Source organism: Cyprinodon variegatus, unplaced genomic scaffold, assembly GCF_000732505.1.
Source record: "Cyprinodon variegatus isolate N-32 unplaced genomic scaffold, C_variegatus-1.0 Scaffold24, whole genome shotgun sequence".
Taxonomy (NCBI): domain Eukaryota; kingdom Metazoa; phylum Chordata; class Actinopteri; order Cyprinodontiformes; family Cyprinodontidae; genus Cyprinodon; species Cyprinodon variegatus.
Window position 1 is genome coordinate 2,121,082 of NW_015150477.1, and position 26,434 is coordinate 2,147,515.

A 26,434-nucleotide genomic window follows, 5' to 3' on the forward strand; every position below is an offset into this window, starting at 1 on the left:
TAAGCTAAACTAGGATCAGGAGTTTGGAAAGCACATTCTGTAAACAAACTAGCACACGTCCTACGCACAATAACCACCCACACAAACAACCACAAAGATCTGCCGAACATGTTTGTCTTTGTATTCACACGGTACCTTTCCATGCTGGAAAAGCAGAAAATAAAATCAAAGAGTTGCCGCTTTCATGTGTTTATATGTGTATGTGAGGTTCTAGCATGTCAACTTGGTTTTGTGTGTGCCAGGCTTGGGAGTGCCTATGTTTAAACCTCATTTCTTATTCATATCCAGCCCCGCCCTCTCCTTCGATCCCCACACCATCATTGCCTTACTCACTGCCCCCGCCAAAGAAGCTGCTGATTTATTTTGCATAGCAACTATGAATTTTAAGTGAGTCCTATAACTGTAGTTTCCTCTGCCCCTTCTCTAAATGTTATTGCTCCTTAATGGGAACTTATTTCCCCATCCAGATATCAGACCGTGGCAGATTAAGTTAACATCAGCGAGGATCATGTTTGTTTATTTAACTTTAAAAAGAACCTCCAAAAAAAAAATATGAATTGGTTAACTGCCTACATGTGTACAAAGTGAGTACATTAATCTAACTGTGCACTAAAATACATTTCAGTCTCTCTGTGACCTTGTCTGCGAGTGTTTTTGCATGGGTGAATAAAACATATATAACGTTCTCTGATCTTTACTGATCTTGGTTGTTTTTCAGTGCCTCACGTTAAGGTGAGGCTTTCTCATCTCTCATCTAATATCCCTGCATCTACCAGGCAGCACTCGCTTTGCCCCAGGCTAAACATATTATTTTTGATAGCCTGTAATTGCTCCGTTGATGTATACTTTTTAATATGCAGCAATATTACAGAGGTCAGGTAATAAAAAACGAATGGGAAAAGGAAGAAGTGTGAGAGGGAAGACGAGGGAGAGAGCGAAAGCTGAGGGGCTAAAAATAAGGAAAGTAAAGAGAACGAGAGCATAGTGCAGAGAGGTATGGAGGGACCAGAAATGGGGGGTGGGTTATTTTTGATGTTTATGGCTTAAAAAGCATATGCTGGATCCTTTACATTGTTTTGTTGCTCAAACTTTTATATATATTGTAAAAGTTTCTACCCTTTAAGGTGGGGTTTGCAATGAAAGAGACGCTGTTTTGGCTGCTGCAGCTCTTTCTCTGTCCTGCTATTATATTTGCCTTATGTGCACGGAAAACAGCTTAAGAACAAACTACTGTTTTTGATCACTTGCATACTTCTAACAAATACAGTCTATTAGCTCAAGGTGTATATCCAGCCATTCAGCAAAGATACTGCTACATGGCTCTACATGCTATTTTAGCATTTGAGCAACTAAATTAGCCCTTCAGTGATATATTATCTACTGTAAATTAAAGGTATGAAGGACAATCTTTTATTTGCATCATCTAAATAAGTGGTCAATCATTCTGGTGATATGTTTACGTGAGGCCGTGCTATCCAGTTAGCAATCTTTTTCTGTGCACGGTCGCAAAGGAAAAAGTGTCTATGAAGTGTATGAGAAGAAAATAAAGGCCTCAGAAGAGGCAGATATACTGTATCTCGGAATGCTGTCACAGTTAGGGAGGACATTTGGACACAGTAAGCTTGTATGAGCTATGTGAAGGCAACTTTTAAACAGAGCATGCACAAAGAGAAATTTGATTGTGCATGCTCTCGCACACATTTAATAAGCGTTCCCTCTCAGGAATGGGTATAGGGTTGTGCATGTGCAATATTCTTTAAGTGGACAGGGCGGGTCTTTTAAAAAAATTGAGGAAATCCTCCACAATACCTTTAAGCAAAGAAAAAAAACTAAACAAGTTCAGAAAAAAAAAGCTAATTGAAAAGTTTTTTGTTTGTTTTTGAGTTTTTTATGGCACTAGTGGCTCGTTTTTTGTACAGTAAGCTGAGAGGAAAGGGGGGATGAGAGAGGGGGAGAGACAAACGGCAGATTTGAACCCGGGTCGTCCTCGTCCAGGACTAAGGCCTCCGTACGCTGGATAAGCTAAGTCAAAAAAGTACAAAATGTAAGTGCCTGCATCAGCATTAATGCTCAAATGTTATTCTGTAACAAAAAAGTGAGTGTTTTTCATGAATTTCTCTCAGAAGCACTATTGTTATTTTTCTTAATATATCAGGGCAAGTGGCCATTTCTTGTAATTGCATTGAACGTACTTTCTGCCATCAAAATATACATATTTATTGAATCTCACAAAAGTAATAGTCTTGTCCTGTCCTCTAATAACCCACTTGTCTTGAAATTTTGATTTTAAAGTATGTCACTGAGTACCCTAAAAAGAGTTAAGCACTGGGCAGTAAATTCTGTGACTTTCAAAACATTTAATGAAGCTGAAGAACTTTTTGATCATAGTCAACTAGAGCACCTCTTAATTACATTAGTCAATATATAAATTGAACACGCTCAGGGTCATGGAAAATCATGGCATGAATTTGCTAGCATTAGCCTAGCACTACAGGTAATTTCTCCCACTTAAAAAACATTGGCAGCAGAGGCAAGATTTTAATTGATTAACCTTTAGGTCCTTTTTAGAAAAGAAATAAAGCTATGATTTTTCTTTCAATTTTATAAAAACTTTATTAATCCTAGGCAGATTTCGGCTCAATATTAGCCAAACATATTTTGAGGATTTAGATTGTTGTCAGCGACTGAAAAAATCCTATTAATCTCCAAAACAAATGCCACGTCCATATTACCTACCAATAAAACTATAAGCAAACTAATGTTTAAATACTTTGAAGCACGTCTAAATTTAAAATATTGCCAGCAAGGCGAACCAATGTAAATTTTTCTATGGATATCAACCTCACAATCAAACACAACTCTAAATCTTCTTTTTTTTTATTTCAGATAAAGCAAATTTGGTTTTATTTTTCACCTGTGCGTCTTTCTTTACCAGCTGTTCATTTATAAACAGAGAAAGACTGAGAGTGCAAATAAAGCAGAGAAACATGCAGCCCGTTCCTCCCTTGAGCCTCATGGCAGCTTCTAATTGAGGTATTGACTGATTTAAATGAGGCAGAAATGCACTCAAGAGTTCAATCGTCTCACGCAGGCATTCACAACTGCACACGCTGCATGCTGGCACAATGTAAGGATTGCAGCACGCATGGATACACCAACACCAGCGTAATAAAATATACCCTTAGTATGCATGCTTACAAATGACAAGTAATATTTAGTTAAACATGCAAACAGACAAACACTGAGCTGCAGATATAATAGTGTTGGTGAACAGGAATACAGTAATGGTCTCCACTTTTCAAACCACTCATGCGAGTAAGTACTCTTTTATTGAAAGCATCTTGAATACATAAGTACATTTTGGGAATTGAAATGTGAAATGTGATCTGCTGATGAGTGAAAAGAGTGTGGCTGAGCCAGCATGTAATGACTACAGCAGCCAATGGCGGCAGGGTTTAGAATAGCACATATAGTTTTTATGCCATGCCAACAAGAAAACAGGGCTGCACCCAAGCCCGACTAAATCATAAAAGACATTTTAATGTTGCAAGAAAAATATTATCCAGGTTTAAATACAGTGAATGTAATTTGAAACATTGCAAACAGTTGATGAAACTTGATGACATGTTTGATTATGGGGCAGCTTTGGCTTTGCATCTGTGAAACACAACAATTGTTAAAAGAAAAATTAGTAGTAAAGCTTATCTGGAATTTATGATTGAGGCAGCATCATGTCCATACTGAATCACTGAGTAAGTGCAATATGTTGAATTTGATTAAATTTATGAATCCATTTAATAACAGTTAATGGATATCCTTGTTCCTTTTAATCTCCTTTAGAAGGAACCATAAACATTCTAAACAAACACACTCAAGTTTAATGTTACTATAGAAAAGCCATAAAGCTGTCTATATCCACTAGATAAAGCCAAAAACATTATAGAAGATGAGGCAGGAGCTATAATAAATGTACATTTAAAGGTTTTGTTGCTCTTTAGGATAAGTTACAATAGGACCAAAGAATTTTAGCTTAAAAATAAGCTAAATGTTATTAATCACCAATTTTCATTACAAAGATGAGTGATGTTTATAGTACAGCTACATTAAATACTGCATTCAGACAATAACAGTTACTTTTGAAAAGATGTCACGGTCTTCTTTTTTGTTAAGGCTTTTCCTATAACCATAGTCCTTTATGGACAGTTTCTGTTGCTGCCAAATCCTAAAATGATTATTAGCTCATTTAATCAGAACGCAGGGCTAACTCGTCTGCCTTATTTTCCTCATGCTTGAACGGACTACAAAGGCAGGGGAGTTAGGCTTTCCTTCTCAAAAGGATGAATTAACATAACAGATTAAAGCTAATATGCTTTTGTTCCATATAAACTCCATAGCTGCGGTGAATATGTGCAGAGAGCGTGGTTTCTCTTACGTGTGGCGCAAAGGTTCCAGATGAAAAAAATCGGATGGGAGATTGGTTTAGCTATATCCCATGTATATATATGGGGGAGTGGCAACCTAGTGGTTAGGGCATTGCACTTTGATCCCAGAGGTTCTGAGTTCCAGCCCCACTCCCACAGACTGCCACTCTGGGTTCCTGACCCTTAACCCGACACTGCTACCCAAGCGCCGCACAATGGCAGCCCATGGCTCCCCAAGGTGATGGGTTAAATGCAGAGTTAATTTCGTTGCTCTCTACCGGTGACAGTGTAATGACTATAAAAACCTGGAGAAAAAAATTATAATAATTTATATATATATATATATATATATATATATAATGTATATGTATATATAATGTAAGACATTTTAATTTAGATATCTGCTTAAACATTGACAGAGCGTTTTACAGTAATATAAACAAAATTTAAAAAAAGCTTATAGCCCTGTTCTTGCTGTTTAGATCCTCGGAATCAATAAATGCATAAATGCAGAGAAAAAAAAAATATTTTTTTTAGGAGAGATTCTGTCTCTAAGCAATGGAGCAGAGTGAGAGAAATATACCGTCACGTGACTCACATCGCTCCTCACCACATGTGTGTAAACTGCATGTGCGTCCACCAGCAGGAGGCAAATGATACCAGCCTCTAAAAAAAAACGATGTGCTTTTCTACTACAATCATCCTCCACAGATCATTAAAACAAAGTGTGTGCCGATATGATGAGCAATGTGACCATTACAGATGCTTTTACAGTGTCAAATGCAGGATAGTATTCTGGATAAAACTCTGAATTTTTAGCTGCAGATTGTTATGATGAAGCCTAGAGTAGCTTCAAGCAAAATGTTTTCCCTCACTTTGAATGAAACTAGATAAATACGGTTACAGTCCAGCCATAGGTCAGCTTTCTGCATAGCAACTGGATGCCACAGTCAGAAAACTGACCTATAAAAACACAGTATGTTTGTCTCTGTGCGGGCTACTGCAGTGCTGACAGCTTCCAAGCTTTGAACACTGGAAGACCTAATCACAGTGACACATAGGCATCTACGACATGTCAACAGATATTACTGATATTAAAACCCAGGAGGAACAATCCCCACATATTTTCACTCAGACTGGCTGCGCATCAGGGTCAGACTGTTTTTTTTTTTTATAGATAAAATCTCTTCTATTGTGGTGCTGATTTGTAAAACGTACACGTTTCCATATATCAGAGGGGTGAGAGGAGAAGGAGACAGAGAGCAGGATGAAACAGAGACAGGGCTGCCCATCAGCAGGGAGGCTCCTACTCCAGTTTGATGACTGTAGCAAAGTGAAAATAAGCTCCACTCACATCTAAGCACCATGAAAATGAGGAGCCACTTCTAGCACTGCAGGGGGGCCCTGGGGGGTACATGCCGATGCTCAGTAAAGTCTAGAACTCTACTACACTGCAAAAGAACGATCTAGAAATAAGTAAAAAAAAATAATCTAAAATTAAGTGTATTTACCCTTTATTTGAGTGGATAAACAAGATAACTGGCCAATGGAATTAGTATTTTTACTCTCAAAATAAGATTATTAGATAATATGCACTTGAAATCAGACAATGCAATTGATTTTTTTCTTATTTTAAATGTAAATTTTCTTGTTCCATTGGCAGTGTCTCTCTTACCTCTTCAATTCTTATGTAGAATGACATTTTTGCAGTGTACAGGAACTAGTGCTGCTTTTGCTGTAGTTAAAGTACTTCAGTCAAATTTTTTTTTCAATGAATATGTTTAAAAGTGATGACCATAATAAGGTTGTTTGAATTCACTATATGTTATCACAACCCTGTTAGTGCTTTGTTGTTGACTTAAATCAAATTTCTTACTTTTTAAATCCCTTTAAAATGTCAACAAGGTTACAAAATTAAACAAAAAACATTTTTAGTGAAATGAATTTGGTAGTTGTTTTTCTAAAAACGAGAAAAACAAAAATCATCAATGTCTGTCAACATTTGTTCAAGTTCCTCCTAAATAAATGATTCTATTAGGAAGATTAGGAATCAGGCAGTCTTTGACTTAGTCAATGATTAGCTGCTAAATGTTAATCCCTGTGCTAACACCTGAAATGTGAGTCTGGCTTTTATCCAATCGACTTTTTAAATGTTGAAACCTTGAAAGTGAAAACATCCCCAGACATGAAATAGTTGTTGCATTTAGAATAATCTGATAAATGTGATTTTATGTTGAATGCTTGACGTCATTCTAAATCCACCAATCATTGGTTGATTACCCCCTCATGACAACCACTCTCCCACAACTGGGGAGAGGGGTTACAGTAGTACAGAACCAGAGAAAGTCCCCCCCCCCCGAATAATACCATGCCAGAGCCTGGCCATGATGTCAGATTAAGATGGATTATAGTTTCTCTATTGTTGAAAACATCTACTTCAAGATTTAGTCCTGCTTCTCTGCCCCACTTTGGACGATTTCTCATCATCACCTAACCACTTTTAGAAAGTGGGTTGATTATCGTTGTTCTTTGTCAATAAAACTGCTCTCTTGTGTTTTTACTTGTTTATTTAAATCATTGGTAAGCAGATTTTACTGTTAGTGATTATTTATGCATTCATATATTACTAGTTTATCTTAACATCTGTTCAAGTGCTTATTTAAGTACTGATCTTGGATCAACCCTAATCTTAAAGAACATACATATTCTATCTGTAATAAAGGTTGAGGTGCCGTTAAGAACATAAGATGCCTTTGGGATCATTTTTGAAAGTATATGACAATAAAAAGGTAACATGATGTACTAACACTACATCATTCATTGATCTAATTTTGCAACTTGAAGTTAGATGCTTGTAGCAGGTTTCATGCAAACACAAAGAGAAAAATCAGACTTTGAAATGCAAAGTGATTATTTGCCTTATGGAGCAACAGATCACTGATAAAGACCAGTTCTTACTTTTGACAGTGAGGTACATGGACTTGCTGACATCAGCTCCAACGTCGTTGCTGACCTTACACAGGTAGAAGCCGCTGTCATCCTCCAGCACGTGTTTGATAAGCAGCGAACCGTTGCTCAGCAGCTGGATTCGAGAGCCGCTGTTCAGCAGGATGGGCTGAAACTGGGGGACTCCGGCACCTGATGCAAGAAGATTAGGCAGAAAAACATGTGTCTGGGAAAAAACAGATTTGTGTAGTTCATACAGGACTCAAAACACATCTGTGTGTGCTTATGTGTGTGACCGTGCCGCTGCTTTAACAGATTTGATAACAAAGTCTGTCAGATTTAAAGAGGACTGTAAACATGTTTCTTAACAGAAGGCCTAAATCCTTAAATCACCAGCTGCTGAGCAGACACAAACCAAGGTCTGAGCTGCTGGAGTGATGCAATCAGCATAGACATAATGCTCATGTTAAACATGATTGGTACAGGCTGAAAACATCCTGAACGAGATCACAGAGCAGGTTAGACAGCCTTGAGTCTAGTCAGTGAAATTCTTACTGTATATTCTCTTTAAATGAGAACAACGATTTTTTTCTGTATCTTTACTCTGTTATACTCTGATTACAAATTTTACATCTATGATTTTCGAATAATTTAAAAATAGATGTAGATTTTGTTAAATTTCACAACAGACATTTTGTGTCTGTATGAGATTTATTAAAAACTGAACATGAATGGGTTAATTTACCCCTCTGAAATGAATCCTATTGTGCAGCAGCACAGAATGAGTAAAAACAAGCAACTTTTAACATTAAACTGCATTTTTTTATATTATATTACAATGCAATATATTGTATTGTATTGTATTCTATTCTATTCTATTCTATTTGTGTTGTTTATATTTTATCATGTGAATCACTTTGTGACTTTGTCTGTGAAAAGTGCTATACAAATAAAGTTTACTTACTTACTTACTTACTACGGTATATACTGTAAGTAGTTTGTTCAATTATGGCCTATACTCACAGTCCATCTATCCAAGACCTAATGTCATGTGCCTAGATTGAGGCTTTTTTTATCCTTTTTAGTGGTTTGCAATAAAAAATACCTCCTACACTAACACACCCACCTATCACACAAAACAACTAACTACAACCAGACTTCTGTTCTTCCTCTTTAATGGTTGTAGAAGTTTTTTCTCATTTCCCAGTGTGTTTTTGTGCACAGACATTTTGTTTAAGGTTGCATTTTTCAGTTGGATTTAATACCAGCTGTTGACTAGACCAATCCTAGACATTGGTTTAACATCAGCTTGTAATAGGGGACATTTCTGGTTTTCTCTGGATCTCTGTCTTAACCCGAATGAAGTTTAGCAAAATTTTCTTGTAAAAACCAGCAGTCATAAGTGACACTATCAGGCTTTTACAAAACGCAAACCCATACAGGAACATTACAGCACTGCCACCCAATTTGGCAATCAAAATTATGTTTTATCTTCTGAAATGCTGTCTTAGTTTTAAACCAGATGAAATGGGACACAAAATGTCTTAAAATATATTTTTCTTATGGATGATCCATGAAAGGAAGTACTAGGAATGAACCATCTTTATTCATATAACTCTCTTGTGGTTTCTTGAAATCCCAAAGTCAGTATAGATTACTTTTTAAACATTTCTACATTGATAGATGCCAATGAATTTATTTCTCTTATCATTTTGGTTTTTTTTTCAAACGGGAGATGATTTTATCAATGTTTAGAACGATTAACATAATTTGTATCTAACAAATTCAATAAAGTTATTTCTTGATGCTACCCCTTAGGCAGTGATTGGGAGTGTTTGTGATGAAAATAATATTTACAAACAATTATATAACCAATTATAATAATAAGCAATTATGATCTAATCACAATTTCCCCATTGTGGGACAATAAAGAGATTTCCCATCTATTCTAAGGTAACTATATACATGCACATAGATCTAGATTATTTTTGATAAAAAAGAAAAAAAACTTATAGCACAAAGTGAAACCTGCACAGTGGTTTACATTTGTTTCCATGCTGATCTGTGAAGCTTATTTAAATGCTACAAATTAATGTCTATTTAGGGTTATCCAGAGTGATCTGATCCACAGTTAATAAGGCCTGAAGCCTGTCTCTCATACATCCACTGATCCACAGAGTCCATCAAAGACAGAAAAACACAACTGAGTCTTTTATTTCTTTGACCATTGAGGGTTGCTGGCATGCACACACACTTATATAAACACACTCCTCTCTTTCATCCAGGTTTTATGGATGATGAAGCAAGCATCTGGGCCCTCTCTTCATCTGCACTGCCCAAGTGGCTGAATACACCTGCTGCCCTGCTGTTCCCTAATTCATCTACTTCAGTCAGCCAGTGCCTCACCTTAATTTTCTAATGATTAAGGTGGAGACTCTGCAAACCCTCAAATCATCTGTGCTTAATGTACCTTTGGAGTGCTCCCAAACAATAGTGGGTGGTGGATAGCCTTCAGCGGAGCAGTTAAGGGTCACAGTTTTCCCATAGATCCCATCTTGATCCTCAGGCTGAACCACAAACTGAGGAGGAACTATGCCCAGACACAAAGACAAAAGAATAACAAGTTTATTGTTATGCAGAATGCATTTGATGACTTTGAATAATGCAATAGTTTTTACAGGATTTGTAACGTTTAGTTGGGACTATTATCAGTTAGGGCTGAAACAAATGGTTATTTTGCTGTCTGTTGAATATTTTTGATTATTTTTATGATGCATCGATTACAAATCATAAAGCAAAAAGGTTCCTTAAAAACTTGTTTTCTTTTTTTAATTAAACTAGGTCAAACAAAATCTTTTCCACTTGAGGAATTTTGGATGAAACATATTGACAGATTAAAAGTTATTTTTTTTTTTATCTCAAAGGCAAAATATATATGTATATACATATATATATATATATATATATATATTTAAAAGTTTGGTAAAATTACTGCTCTAAGTGGGTTGTTCTGTCAGCTAAAGGCATGTTTTAGAGTATCTACACTCCGGTTAATGATTAATTGATTACTGAATCAGTTGACAATTATTTCAATAATCGATTCATCTGCATTATTCCGATTCATTGTTTCACCCCTATTATCAATAAAAACAAAGGAATGCACAGAGATATAAGCTGTTGAATGTTATTTTTTTCTTGCATAGTTCTGATAGAATTCCAGTATTTTGCTGTTTTAGAGGAGTCATACCTTTTTTAGGAATACTGCTGGATTTAAAAATGTTTACAGCTTCTTGGAATCTAAGTTATCTGTAATCAAACAGTCTGTTTTTTAATGACTGGTTGATAAACCATGCTAATAACTAAAATTAAAAGCTAAAGACCGATCCATGAAATATCAATGATATTTTTTATGCAAAATGCTGGTGAAGATTCTCAGTCATCCAGATCATAGTCGTTCCAAAAGAGTTTTAAAAAATTAAAAAACAAACCACTGGAATTTGTTTTCCAAGTGTGAAGATCTTCACTTCCCATCCAGGAAGCTGTCTCAATTCAAAATGTCTGGATTAGCGTTGAGTTCTAAGCTTTATGGAGCAGCCCAAACAAAGCCTTGTTATGGCTTAGAAAATATGCAAATTTAACTGAAAAAACTGGTCCACCCCTTAGTAATGGGGAGTCGCTGAGGTCGTTATTGGCCTGCAATACCAAATGTTTTATGCAAATAACATTTTTTTTTTCAATTGTTTACAACTTAAATTAGCATTTTAAATCTTGAGAAACATTGTATATCATAAATGAGCTATAAAACTTAGATGAATCTCTAATAAAAGCCTGCGGTGAGTTTAAAGTTAGTTTGCCACCAGACCTCGAACAATGAGCTGACTCTGGTGCTCCACAACAGCGGCCTCATTGCGGGCGATGCAGGTGTAGTTGCCGTTGTGGTCAGGTGTCAGGTTGTTTATCCGCAGCGAGCTGGTAAAGTCGATATTGTCGACTGTCACGCCCAAGCTGATAGGAATAGGCCGTCCGTCCTTCTGCCAGGTGATGTCCAAAGGCCGGTCGCCCGACATGACCACGCAAGGTATGAACACACGCTGACCGATAGTGAAACGCTGAAACTCAAAGGGCTGGATGTAAGGAGGGACTGCAGACAAGAGGAGAATAAAAAATACCAAATTATATTTTTAGGTGTTCACAGATTTTAAAGCACAGGTCTTTAATATTTTGGCCATTAGAGATCAGGTCATTTTGGCACAGTAAAGACAACGGACACAACACGCGTGTCACAGCTTTCCGTTTTAAACAGTAAAATGATTTACATCAGACACGTAAAAGCGCATAGATATGCAATGCTATTCCTAATTTAGGATGAGCTTCTAATTTCAGAAGGGTATCCACTTCAGTTTGGGCTAGGGAGAGATATAGGACAGGAACACAACATCCGGTTTTACAGTTCCCTACTAGAAGTTTTCCAAAATAATCTCGACGAAGCATTAATTTGCTTTGTCAACCTACATAAATTCTCTTTGGATGAGATGTAATAATCTATTTGTTCACCAATAGCTTAAAGAAATGCACCAATGTAATGTATCACTAAAAAATAGAAGCATTGAAGTTTAATTGGTGATCAACACAATAAGCTTTATTCATAGTGAGAGTCCAGAAACACAGGATTACTTTAAGATTGAAGTCATTATAAAAAACATGAAATGTGAACAGTAATATTTAACAAGTCCAAACAAAAAACTGTCAGGTCATTAAATAGGTGCACAGAGCATCACATTGGGGGTAATTATACCAAGCAACACACCCCTCAGGTGAATTAACCCTTTAAAGCCTGAACCATGAAAAAATTGACAGAACATTCAATTGTCTCAAAATGAAAATGTCATTGAACTTTCTGCAAAATGTATTAGTTAAATTAGAATTTTTTTTCATCAAATGTGATACATTACGCAATTGCGTTATAATCAGTTTTTTTATTTTCTGTGCATTACACGTGTCTGAATATTTAAGTCAGTGTTTCAACAACAAAAACATGACACTATTGATGCAGAAGTCTCAAAAACTCATGTATCAAATATGATACACTTGGCTTTAAAGGGTTAAAGTAAGCAAAAAACACATCCCTCAGTTGCAAGGTCTCCAGAAGCCCAGTTTCCAGCAACATTCCTTACACCCCTCATTGCTCTTGCTTGTTCATCAAGTACTGTCTGATTGTCACATGGTGTGAGAAGAAAGTTCTGGAGAATGCAGGCTGCAAAAACAAGGATGTCAACTTTTTCTGGACGGGGATAAATTTTACGCAAAAAAAAAAATCCTCCATCTTAATGTCAAAACGTCTAAACAATTTTCCCACCACCCTTCAAGCTCTGGAGAGTCTGTGATTTAAAATACTCTTCTCCTTTGTGAGATTCTGTAGATTATATGATCTAATCAGATAGGACTTTATCAATTAAAATTCTCTGGAGACCAAAACATGTCTGCGTAATTTGGATAATAATAGTAATATCAGAATTAAAAATGTTTGTTTTGTTTTTTATTTACAAGTAAATACTTCAAGCCTGGACAAAAAAATTCAACAACAATAAAGCAGATTGTCTGAAATCAGCTTCACCACGGTCTTTTTATTAAGAAACCTGGAACTGCGTTAACTTTAGTTAAATCTCACAAAGAGCATGGCCTTCCACTGACCTTGAAATATATAAAGAATGATTAAATATAGACTATATTCTTTTTATTTCCTTTATAATAAAGTAAGTTTAATATAACTGTAAAACATCCCAGTGCAAAGAAAAGAGCTTCAAAGTACAGAGAGATTTCTGAAATGACTCCACTGCTGAGTGGGTCAGAAAAATGAGTCTGGCTGCAGAATCCCAGTTATATCATAATAATGTATTCAAATAGCTTATTCTGTATTCTCAGGGAAATCTCCAGCCATCACACAAGTCATCAGCTAGTGTGTCCAAGCGAGTTCAAACAGCAGTGAAATACGCAGCACTCCAGCAGCTTATTTAATTCAAAACAAAGTGGAGATAATGGACTCTAGGGATTCCCCAAAACACTTCCGCATTTTAAGCATGAGCGGAGTAAATTAACAAATGCACTCGCTTGCTACAGCACCGCTGGGAGGGCTTGCTTTATATCATCGCTCCAGCCTATGCTATCAGTCTCTTTTTGCCCTGGCTTTCTTTGCTCCATGGGAAAGCGTTTTACAGTGACAACAAGGCACCTTAATGAAGGCATAATGGGGAAGCCATTTTAGTATCACCTATTTCAGTTGTAAGATCTCAGAGGAGATCAGTCACTCAGCCCGGTAATATCATGAATGAATCATACAATTTTTTATGCATTGATACGGTGACTCGTCTAATGAAGTGAACTTCCTCCACTGGGAATCTTTCCCATAGATTTCAATTTACAAAACTGATCCTATTTGTTTACATCAAGCTGTCGTTAAGAGTAGAAACGGCTAACGAGTAATAACACATTCTCATCATAAATCTTTGTTTTATAAGGTTTGTGAGTTTAATGGAAACACGCCTACTTTACCAGGATATTCAAGTTGTAGGAAAGGCAAAAGGGGTTAGCTATCTCTTGGGTTGAGTGGACCGGCTAGATGTTGTAGGCGTTACACGTTCCTTGTTTTAGGACAAAAAAAGAAGCCATGCAGGAGAGGATACTGGAAAAGGATTTTTTTTTCTTTCATATTCAATTAACTTTATTATGATCGATAGCAAATAACTTCCAAAGTTCAGCAGTGATTTATGCACAAAGAGAAATTAATATAAGTTCAGTGCTGCTACAGTTTAAAGTCTTTTTTGATGAGCTGTCAGAGAAAGTGTTGTAATTAATAGCATTCTCACTGGCTGTATGGAGCCTTTAATGGTGGAGAGGAATACCCTTTTACAGTCGTTGCTGGACATCACTGTTCGGCTTGCTGAAAAAAGGTTTGTTATGCTTTCCCTGTGGTTAAAAGGAAGATATATTCAGCTTGTTGGCAACATTACCAAAATATTGCATTAGACCTCTAAAATCTCCTGTAAGACATGCACAAATAAATCTATGCAGGTTAAAATGTATTTATGACTTGTTAAATTTATTTTAATGATAAGATTTGATGTGCCTTTGGATAGATGGTTTGCTGTTAAGGTCAGGCTGGCGATTTAAGACATGGCAGCTGCATAAAAAAATGTAGATTAAAGAATTTTATGAGGGAAATTGCACTGGTCCTCCTTACAGAAAAAAAAAATATCTAAAGTTTAGGTATAGTTTATAACTGGTTATTATTTTCTCCTGTGGTACGATGCACTCACCTCTCACTCGGACGTGGACACTCTGGGATTCCATCTTGTTGGGCTGCACCATCACCTTGCAGTTGTACTCTCCCGCATCTGACTGCTGCACGTTGCTCAGCTTCAAAGTACCATTATTCTCAAAAGCTCGTTGTCGGTGATTAAACGGGAGCAGGGCAGAGTTTTTGTACCACTTTATGGAGTAGTAAGGATAGCCAATCACACGGCAGTGAACAAAGGCATCCCGCCCTACAATGGCTGTGATGTTTTTCATAGGACGGATGGTGGCACGGCCTACAAATGGAAAAAGATGGAGAATTGGTTCTCGGTTCAAAAACCCTTAACAAGTATTATTATCACATTTAACTAGCTAAACAGATGCCTCTTCTTTCTCATTTTAGTTAATAAAATAAATACGCTGTGAAACATATTTCCCCTACTTATATTTTTGTTACTCCTATATTACTCAAATCATAAAACAGAAAGTCTAATATCAGACAAAAATAATCCGAGTAAAATACAAAATTCTGTTTTTTTATATAATTGAATTCATTATCAGTGTTCACCAGCCTCCAATTATAAATGTTACGCTTATGAATTAACCTTGATTATCCATATTTTTGTGGTTTTAATTCACTACCACACCGTAACCTGATTACTCTGAGAACTTTTATGTACTCCTATATATTTGTAATTAACACAGACCAAGAATAATACAAATCACCACAAACTGCTACATGTTTGGATTAATAGTTTATGGATATTATGTTTCTGAAGAATTATTTTATTCTTAGTTGATTCTTGTAATTATTAGAACTAATCTAACTGCATAATCTGATTGAATTGTGCCTTCAGATGCATGTGCTGTGAATTGGTGCTGAATAGATATACAGCATTGAAATTAATTTGAGTTGAATTGTGTCACTGGGAATTTGTGGAACAATTTGAAGCTATTTAAAATTTTTGTCCTCAACTCCTGAAACCATCATTTTGTAGTTTTTGTTAACAAATAATAAAATCATTTTTAATGTAACAGAATCTTAACTGCTTTGGAGGCATTCCTCCTTTTTCATATCTTAACTGAGGATTTGAAACAAACATATGGGTTGGCATTTTCACATAGATCGATCATTTTTTTCTCCTCCAACCTCAGCTCCTGCATCAGTCTGTTGTGGTGACAGTTTTTAGGCTTCTTGCTGGTGTGAGCCACAGGCGAATCCACCACCGGGGAGGCTCTCCTTTTTCTTCTTTTAAAAATAGACGTCTTCAAGCTACTGATGGTGTTGGTACTCCAGGCCCAGAACCAGTAATACAGCAGCACTAACATCCTGAACATCCTTTTTTGAACTAATACAGTAGCAGCTATTGAAAATGGCCCGTCCCAGCCGAATGGCAACAAAATCCCCTCCAACTTCCAGCCACTGGCCTTCTCATGGGCGTGCAGTTTTTTACTCTGACTCCACCCTTTCACTGAATTACAGGGTCTGACCAGGAGATGATGCTTCTCTTTAGATTTTAATGTCCACAAATCATGACAGAAAAATATTTAAGATGTTTAAAAAGAATTTGTAGGGGACTAGCCAAGGACATGGGCCCATCAAGGAAAGTGGGGAAATTTTGAATGGCTACTAACAAGGGGTGAATACGTCTTTATAGCTTGATGGAAAGTACATTAAAATGTAACTGTATCTGACTTTCCGATGCTCTCAGCATATCCCTAACTGATCCTTAATGGTCAAGCAGTATTTCAATAGATTCCTGTAAGTTGAACTGAATTCTTGACAACATTGGAGCAGATCGAGCTGAATCTCCTGATTTATCTTTATCCCTTTCATCTATGCCATAACTTAATCTTACAGTGCCACAAATTGGGCCAGAGAAATAGCAAAATTCCAAGAAATCAAATGAATCTAAAAAAAATTAGCAATTTCTGGCGATTCGTATTATTCAAAATCTATGCAAAATAAAAATTATTAACTGAAACCTGGATGACAATATCAGGTAGACTTGTTGATAATAAGACTGTAACTAAAAAAAAAATCAAGATCAGATTATTTAAAAAATCACTGATATCAGTCTTGAATGTGTTCAAAAGACCTTTCTAAAACTCTGGGACTCCCATGAATCATGGTGAGAGCAGTTTTCCTTAAACGGATAAAATATGGTTCAATGTTGAACCTTCCAGGAGTGGATAGACTACATAATTGAGTCCAAGACGGAGGTCTTCCACAAGGTCACCGATAAAATCTAAATCACAGGAGGTCTCACTAACAGAAAGAGACTGGAAAGAAAACGGCATCCACAGAAGAGCTCCAAGCCAACAGCAAACCAAAGAGCACACAAGACTTTTGGGAAATCTTCTTCAGACTGATGAGACAAAAGTGAAAAATATTGAAGGGTGTGCATCCTGTTACATTTGGTGTAAAACTAACACAGCATTTAGGAAAATAAAACAGTCCAACATACTGTAGTCTGTGGTTAATTCGCTGGATCATGACCTGAACGACTTACAGTAATTTATGGAGCAGGAATTCTATCTAATGTCATACCGTACAACATAATGAACCTGGTATGGTCTTACTTTGGCTCTCATGGAAGAAAACTCTCCATCCTGACCAAACTAAAACACATATCTAACAATTTATTAGGTTGATAATATATTAATATTAGTTTGATGATCAGAAACATAAAAAAAAAAAATGAAATAATTTCACCTGTAGGCAGGAAAATATGTTTTTATGTCACTAAAATGTTGTTTAGTGCTTCAGTTAAGCTACCTACGGACAGGTTTTCTTTGAAGCTGTTATTTTAAGCTGCTCCTGTTACACAAGCTCTAATTGCAGCTAAGTGTAAGGAGGTGAAATGACAAGCAGATTAAAGTGCGCTAACTATCTGCAGGAAATGTAACATTTAAATAACGCCACTGTAATACGCCCGGCTTCTAATAAAATGTGATGCATTCAGAGTCTCATCCTGTATCTATTAAAATGTAAACAGAGTAATCTCTTTAACATCTGTTAGCGAAAAGCTGGGCTGGCTGCTTGAGTAAATACATGCAGACGCAGACACACATGAATAGTCAGTCGCACTCACAACCCCACTGTGGATGAATGTATTCAGACAGAGGAAATATATTTGTCTTCTGGCTGTTTACAACCCACATTCAGATAGATTTTATGAGCAAAAACTCCAGATGATTACCTTAACTTATGAATACAGCTGCTGTATGATGATTCAAATAGACTATAATATTATACATTATTCAAGGCTGAAAGAAACAGAATGAGGCAAACTCAGCCAATTAAGAGTAGCCTTAAAGAAAATATCCACATGATAAGATTTACTAAAGTGAATAAAAGGACTGGGTAAAATGTAGATGTAAACAAACCTTCAGAGATGCACAGTAGAAATAATATAACATTAAAATCTTAAAAGAAATGAGCTGGAGCTCATATTTCAGTCCCAAACTACAGCATTCATTCCTTCGCAGCAGGCACACACAACGAGACGCACAGTTTGTGTATTGTTGTTCTTGGAGGAGCTGATTTGACAAGCACCTCTTACGTTTATTCGAGCCTGGTGGTACACGACCCCGGCCGAGTTGCTGCACGTGCACCGATACAACCCGCCGTCCTGCACCTGGGTGTGGGTCACGTTGAGCTGGCTGATTACGTGGCCTTCATGGGTCTCATAATGGCCCAGGTGGTGGTGGCCATCTTTGATGACGGGGTCGTCGTCCAGCGACCAGCTGCACCTGGGAGGCGGCGTTCCCTTCACGTTGCAGACCAGGAACAGGGGCTCGTTGGGGTTCACCACCTTCTCACTGAAAGAGGACAAGATTTTTGGGGTCCCGTCTGTGTTGGGGGATGAGGCAGAGCAGAGTGGGGAATGAAGCACAAGATCAGTCAGTCAGAGCAGTTTGTTTGGTATCTCTTTTAACCTAACCTCAGATGGTACAAGATTGTGATGTTGTTGAACCGTATCTTAATCCTACTTTACTTTTCAACCATGTATCTATAGTACGGTTAGCTGCATGCAAAAATTCTTGTAAAATGTAGACATTTCTTGATTTTTTAACAAAATAAAAAGACAGAAAATACCCAATCTTTTGAACTTCTTTTGAACAACTTTAAAACATTTTTTTAGCAAATTCCTTTTCGAAAAAAGAGATGATTTAACCTCATATCACTACTAAAAATGTTTTGTTTGTTTTTTTATAAAAGAAAATTTGGAAATGTAAAATAAAATCTCATCCATTGATATTAAATGTTTTCTTGTGAATTAAAATTATTAGTTTATTTATAATAGGCTAAGTCGAAAGATTTTATTTAAATGTTTTCTTTTTTTTTTTTTCAAAAAAAGGCTATAAACTCCAGATTTTTTTTTTTTGGTTTGTTTCTTTTAATTATTCAAATTAAGTATTTTTATATTTTCTTTAGGAAGGATTGGAATCAATAAACTCTAAAAACTAGAATTTGGATTTAAAAACAGATATTTAAAAATGTTTTGGGTTTATTGAACCCGGTGATTATTTGGCTAAATGTCCCACATCAAGTTCTGTCTAAAAAAGTAATGTTTTGTAGCCCTTTTCGAGATCCTGGCTTAATTCCAGCCGGATATTTGACAACTCTTCTTGGCAGAGCTTATTCTAACTGGTCTGTTTCCTAGCAAAGGATTGGATCGTTAAGCACTGTCCATACCAAGCCTGAAGCCATTAAAAACTTTCCAGAGAAGTGCTTAACATCAACATGGACTGAGAAGCTGCCTTTTAAAAAAGAATTTCCAGCTATAAAATCAAAACTCTTACATTGGACGGGAATTTGCAGCTGTCATGGAAAAGACAAGTCTTCTTTGTAAAAGAAAAAATTTTGGATTTAAACATGATAAATATTATCCACAATAAGGGAAATATGTGAGCAGGCAGCTTTTTCTTAAGGTTTAGGACTTTAACTTGATCAGTTTACCAAATTTTGAAATCGATGTTACTGTAAGTTGAAATGCAGTTTTTTTCCAGCGTATGTGAAAGTAGCAGTGATTTATAAAAAATAATGATTAAAATACAAATCTTAAAGTTCGTACTAAAAAAATCATACATTTCATTTAGAGCTAATTGCAACTTTTTAGGGAAATTTGTCATTTTCATTTTTTATCGAACCCGTTTCTGTTTTAGAGACAGGAAACAGTCTGAGTTTGAACCTCCAACCCTTACAGCCGCTCTAATAAGCAAATGCTCCGGCACACCTTACTACAGGTAATTTAACCTTAGGCCAACCTTAAACCCAGATAAGAGTAAGGCTTTATTGTCATTGTACAGAACATGTTATTTTGATTGGCAGCTACTATTTTGCATCAATTTATATTGTTAAAATAAAACATTTAAATAACATCAAGTATCTAACTGAAAAGCTACAAATTCCAACTTTTTCCACATTTCACAACAAAAGCATAGAATTGGTTGAATTTTCACCTTTTGATATAATCAACAATTTAAAGGTACAATTACTGGAAACTCACTTGATAAAGTTATATATTTCAACTACTTTGGTTTTCTGAACTTAAATCATTGTCCATATATTTTATACTTAGTTTTTCATGTTTAGACAACACAAATATGTTTTTAGCTCATAAATAAGAAGGTATCTCTTTTTATAGTGTGGTGCACTGAACAGACCCTATCTCAAATCTATTCACTACATTTTTAAACGAAGTCCATAGAAGGAACAGCATAGTGATGGATACAAAAAGCATGGAGTTTATCTTATATGAAGAATATTTACTAATTATGATTGGAGGAGAACGTATAGTGCAATAAAAAGTATGGGCACCTTTGTGTTTTTGCTATTTAGTTAAAGTTTATTTTTTCAGCTCATCTAAGAAATGTTATCAGATAAAGTTGAAAAAAAGTTTTTATAAAGTTTTAAAATAATCATTTTAATTCAAATAGAAGAAAACATCTGAAATGAATCATTTAAATTGCCAAACTAATATGATTTTAATGTGAAGGATACAGTGAGTATATATGGAGCTTTGAGCATATCTCTGTCAGAAGACCTAAAACATCTTATAAGTGTGGCTCTAACTGTAAGATTAGTAGTCAGTGCACACACTGTCTCTTCCTCACTGTCTGAACACCTCAGTGAACAAAAAAAAAAGCACAACTTTTGTTGAATTAAAACTCCTCGGTTCTTTTTTCTATCGTGGGTACTGTTCCAGAAGCTTTCCTCTCAGACATGCAGTGTGGTTGGCTTTTGAAATATCTCTGCCTGCCTGCAGTTTCTCTCTGATAATCTAGGCTTGTTCCACGTGATTATAGATTATCAATATCTTCTTCCTACGCCTCCCCGACCACAGAAGACAGTTGCCTAAGCAACACTGCCAAGGTTGGACATAAGGGAGCGCGTTCATGTGCTTTTGTGTGCTCGTCTGTATGAAGTCTTGCTTGGTTTAGAGTCACTATTGCATAAACTCCATGTTAATATCCAACACTGATAATGCATAGAGCTGCTGCTAACACAGCTTCACACATCTTATTACTTATATATATTATAGAGGTATTTTACCTTCGAGGATAACCTGCACAAAGTCTTGTGCAGACATCTTGCCCTTCCTGGCAAAGCACTGATAAGCTCCGCCATCACTTTTTGTCATTCCCTCAATGATTAGGTTCTCCCGGTTAAGCCCTGTGAAGCGAACATTGTTTCCAGGGTAGATGATCTCTCCGTTGCGATACCATGACAGCTCATATTCGTCGGAACCACTCACGCTACAAGAAAGAGACACCTTGCTACCCACACTGCCTTTAACCTTTCGAGGGCTGACCATTGCTTTCAAAGGCTCTGAAGGCACAGAAAACAGGATTTGTGATTTAGTGAAGTTATAGATAGTGTTAGGGGGGAGCATTAAGGAAATTACTTACGTTTAACATACAGGCGTCCCATGACCTCTGCATTGCCATAACTGTTCCATACTTCACATACATACGTCCCCGAGTCACTAGGCTGTGCATTCTCTATGAGCAACCCTGAGATGGTCTGGCGAAAGCGACTGTCTGGCTCCAGAGGGCTGTTGTCCTTCAGCCAACGGTATTTGGGTGTAGGGAAGCCTGAGGCTTTACAGGGGAGCTCCACTCGATGATTAATCTTTACCTCTCTGTGGTCAAAGCCATCCAAAATGGCTGGCTCAGCATTGGTGGGGTCTGAAAGGAACAGAGAATTTGGGTTTAATTGGTGCTGAACATCTCTAGTAAGACTGGATATTAGGATATATTACTAATAGTTGGAGTCAGTATTTAGTTCTGTAAACCAAGTATTTCATTTGAAAAAGTCAACATCATCTTTGGTGTCTAGCAAAAGCATTCACATTTTTTTAAATCTCCTTTATAAGAATCACTTATAGTTTGATAGGAAAATATTTGTTAAAATATTTGTGAAGTGGAAGGGAAATGCTACACCTTTATTTTAAAGTAACATTCTGAACAGTGTATCACAGACAGATGTATTTAGTTACCGTCACTCTGATACCCAGAAATAAATTCAAACTGATTTTCACCAGAAGCTGCTTCATTACAGCCTGGCCACCCAGATTGAATTACACAGGGCGTTATTCTGGCCAGATCTGGCTGGACCAATCATAGCGCAGGAGGCGGGACTCTACGATGTGAGACTCTCAGCAGCAGAATTACCCATAATTCAGCAGCGTTTTTCTGCTAGCATAACAACAAGCTGAAGACAGCAACGGAGCAAGAACGCTAGGAAAACTAAGAATGTAAGAAAGAGCACATCTTAGATTCTTTTTAGGCAAAATCGGCAAAAATTGTTCACTAGAGAGTTTCTTCATCTTTCATTGATTACAAAATAAAAAATAAAAAAAAAACAGAGTGTGTCGCTTGGAGTTTTTGCGTCACATCAGTAGTTTTCTAATTTTTTAAAATTTTCTAATCCTTGTTAGTCCCGCCTTTTGTTCAGCTCTGTACCAGACTGATCTGCCGTTTATATGTCGGATCAGTGGGGCTGACCAGGGTAGCTTCATCTATAACTTTATCCAACTGGATATAATTTATCCTTAGCAGAAATGAAGTCGTTCTGTAAAGGCCACAGAGGCTAGTCAGCAAATATTAGCAAACAAAAAGCAGAATAAAGAGCAGTTAACACAAAGGAGGGCCAAAGACGGTCTGTCCAAAAAGTGAACATTGTCAAACTTTAAGATTAGTGTTCACAGATTATTTTTTTCTCTCCAAACGTACATGATTTATTATGTCAAGTGGGCTAAAACCTATCAGTTTCTTGATGCAAAACAGTTGGTTTAATCAGTTTTTAACTAAAAGGGGTGAACATATCACACGTTTTAGAATTTCATGAAAAATATATAATCTATTTTTTCTGATGGTCTATTTAATATAAACAGTGGTGTCAAAATTGCACACATTTGTTACTTAAGTAGAAGTATAGATACTGCAGTTTAAAAACACTGGTAAAAGTTGAAGTGTCAACTTGACCTCTTTACTCAAGTAAAAGTGAAAAAGTATGTGCTTCAAAAACTACTTAAAGTACAAAAGTATAAAGTAACTTTAAAAAAATAACAACCAGATGCAACTACGGTATATGAACTGAAAGCTCAATTTTTCGACTATTTTGAAAAATTCATTGAGATAGGGCCAAGGATGAGGGAGGTCTTGTTGGTCTCCGTCTCCATCCCGATACGCTCTCGCCTGTGTCCGACCTTTCAGACATTTCAACATCTTTTTCTGAATCCAACATTGTAGCATGGCATAGACAATTCAGGTTTGCAGCTTGAAGAACACCTGCTTGATTTCCTTTGGCGTCTGCAAAAATTTTACGAATAGCTAACCAATGAGTGTTTGCGTTCTATGACTCATCCAATTACACTAGGTTTCACTAGATGTGGATGGCGCCAATTATCTGCATTGGATGGCACACATGACTGAAATAAATATTTATAAACATAAAACCAAAGCCAAGACTGACGAGTAACGTTTGTTTTAAAAATGTAAGGAATAGAAAGCAAAGATACTTGTGTGAAAATGCAATGAGTAGAAGTCAGAAGTAGGAAGAAAAATAAATAATGAAGTATAGATAACTAAAAAGTGTACTTAAGTACAGTAACGAAGTATTTGTACTTCGTTACTGTAACGAAGTATTTGTACTTCGTTACTTGACACTTCTAAATATAAAACACCCAAATGTGATGTGAATAAATGAAGAAGAGTAGAAGTGGTGTGAGGACTTTTGCAAGGCATATTATGTCTGTGATGAAATCATTTTTAATCTGATTCCAGCATACTGACCTGACACAATGAGACGCGCGCTGTTACTCTGGCGGGTCTCACCCGTGTAGCGATGGCGTGTTGTGCAGCGGTAGTTATTTAGGCCATCCTCAGGCAGGACGTCCACAATGTACAAGGCTCCCGTAGATGTGATGAGATATCTTTGTCCTGGAGCAGACAGAAGAACAAGGGGAGAGAGATGAAGGGCACCAGATGGAGGACTGTCACACAGATTACTTTCTCCATGGGATAACAGTTAAGAATAAATCTTGGAGAAAACAAGACATTTAGGGGGGCTTCTCTGATGACAAACGGTGCTTGTTAGCTGCATATTTGTACCAGTAATGTTAGCTGTGCCGAAATATAAAATTCAATCTTGCTTCATAGCCAAACAGCAGAGTCAGAGTAATGAATTCAGATCAGCATATCTCACACATCTCTGATCTTTAACTGCTTCCGTTGTCTTTGTGGTTCCTGCTTGCACTGTAACCTCACCGGTGTCACTGTTTGATATAAAAAGCCAATTCTTCTTTCGCTGTCGTTGCCTGTTCCTTAAGTGCAGTGACATTATGTTAATTCAACAGATCAAACGAGGCTGAGTGGGGTTGTCAACATCCATTGGGTAATAAACCTTCTTCTGCAGCATCAAATGGATCCTCACATGCCCATGGGAGCAGACTGATGTCACAACTGATTGAAGAAGCAATTTAAAGGAGACTTTCAGACTGTGAGAAGGAGAGTATTCTAAGACGGAGACTGCAAAGAAGGCCTTCTAGGCCAGAAGACGACCTGTTTAAGAAACTTTGATCAGTACAGAGAAAGTGAAAGATTTAAGTAGCAAGGTACAAATTAGAGCGAGGCACCTTGTTTTATAATTTTCTCACAGCTGTTTTTGTAAAACAAATGTCACAGAAATTTAAGCCAAACTCTAAACTTTGCAACGTTTTTATTCCTTTAAATAACAAATTTGCAAAAGAAAAAAAAAAAGTAGAATCATCCGTTCATTATTAGTCCCAACGTATTTGGTTTATTTCATATCAGCTAAATGTTAGTTCTTTGTCACCGAATAGTTTAAAGTCATTAAATTCATTTTCTATGATCCAACCAAAGCCTACTGTAAGTCACAGTGCTTATGTGTTCCCAGTAAACATTAAACATTCACAGACAGGAAGTTATTCAAATGTATTAAGGCTTGATAAACTCACACAATCTGTCATACTTAAGGAAAATCTACTGGGATCAAAGGTATAAATAATTATAAACCTCATCTGCCTATTTCTGACCTTTGCATTATTAACTGTCCCCCTCCGCTGCTATTCTTGTGCACAGTCTAATGACATCTGGATTGACTACTGCATTTTCCCTCCTATTGGTCTCCCCAGTATATCCCTTCTCAAGCTTCAGAGATTCCAAAACCCAGCCGCTCCTGTCATCAAGCAAACTCCTTTTTACAATCACGTCATCTTTAAAATTCCTGCTCCTGTGTATTTATCTGACCTTTGACAGTTCTCCATCCCCAGCACCTCCTTTAGATCACCCTCCTCACTCGTCTCCCTTCCATCTGCTCATCTTACCACCCTGGAGTACAGGGCCCTGCATCTACCATTTGACCTACATAACATCACTTTTCTCTTATAGTCAAAACCATTAAGAAAACATGTCTTTAGATTACCGCATCTTTCTTAGCCTGTATACTTTTCACTTATTTGAATTATTTTGGTACTTTCTGGAATGTTTGATATTATTGAACATTGCCATCCATTTTTTGGACACGCTTTATCCCGGCTGGGGTCGTGAGGGGTGCTGGTGCCAGCTGTCTACAAACAGGAGGCAGGGTAAACCATCTGGACAGGTCTCCAGTCCATCGCAGGGCAACACAGAGACAAACAACCATTCAGAATTTAGAGAAGCCAATTAACCTAACAGTCATGCTTTTGGACTGTGGGAGGAAGCCGGAGTACCCTGAGAGAACCCATGCATGCTCAGGGAGAACATGCAAACTCCATGCAGAAAGAAGCCGGGAATCAAACCCATAACCATCTTGCTGCAAGGCAGCAGTGCTACCCACTGCCCCACTGGGCAGCCCTTGCTTTAAACCATATTGCATCCTCAAGTGTCCTAAAAGGGGATTTTGAATAAAATGTGTTATTATTACTAATAAAGTGGTCCAATATGAAGTCTTCAGCCAGTTATATGCAATTAAAAGGAATTATGTTGATTTATGAGCATTTTCATGACAGTTTACTCTCATCCAGACATTTTGAAAAAGTGTTAACCAAGACATCAGCCCTTTTATACGAATAAATGGTTGATTAGTTTTAAATGTTTATAAGTAAAAATAAAGGTAGGTTTTAAATAACGTTACAAATACAGTAGGTGGTGGGGACAAATTATCCCTGAGCTGTTTATAACGGCTGATTTAAAAAACAGAAATATTGCACAGTTTCTGTCTTGGTAAGTTAAATAACATGCGGCTGTCATTTTTGCACATC

The 26,434-nt window shown here is 36.8% G+C and overlaps 1 protein-coding gene across 1 annotated transcript in view; it reads right to left on the reverse strand.

Annotated features, from left to right (window-relative positions):
- Positions 1–26,434, reverse strand: part of LOC107096724 (Down syndrome cell adhesion molecule homolog) — a 140,596-nt gene that overhangs the window by 18,334 nt on the left and 95,828 nt on the right. The window contains exons 4-11 of the mRNA XM_015393506.1: positions 23,964–24,110; positions 21,576–21,854; positions 21,220–21,495; positions 18,217–18,513; positions 14,681–14,953; positions 11,230–11,508; positions 9,838–9,957; positions 7,380–7,559 (exon numbers count right to left, since the gene is read on the reverse strand). Of these exons, the coding sequence (XP_015248992.1) occupies positions 7,380–7,559; positions 9,838–9,957; positions 11,230–11,508; positions 14,681–14,953; positions 18,217–18,513; positions 21,220–21,495; positions 21,576–21,854; positions 23,964–24,110 (1,851 nt within the window). The remainder of the gene's footprint in view (positions 1–7,379; positions 7,560–9,837; positions 9,958–11,229; positions 11,509–14,680; positions 14,954–18,216; positions 18,514–21,219; positions 21,496–21,575; positions 21,855–23,963; positions 24,111–26,434) is intronic.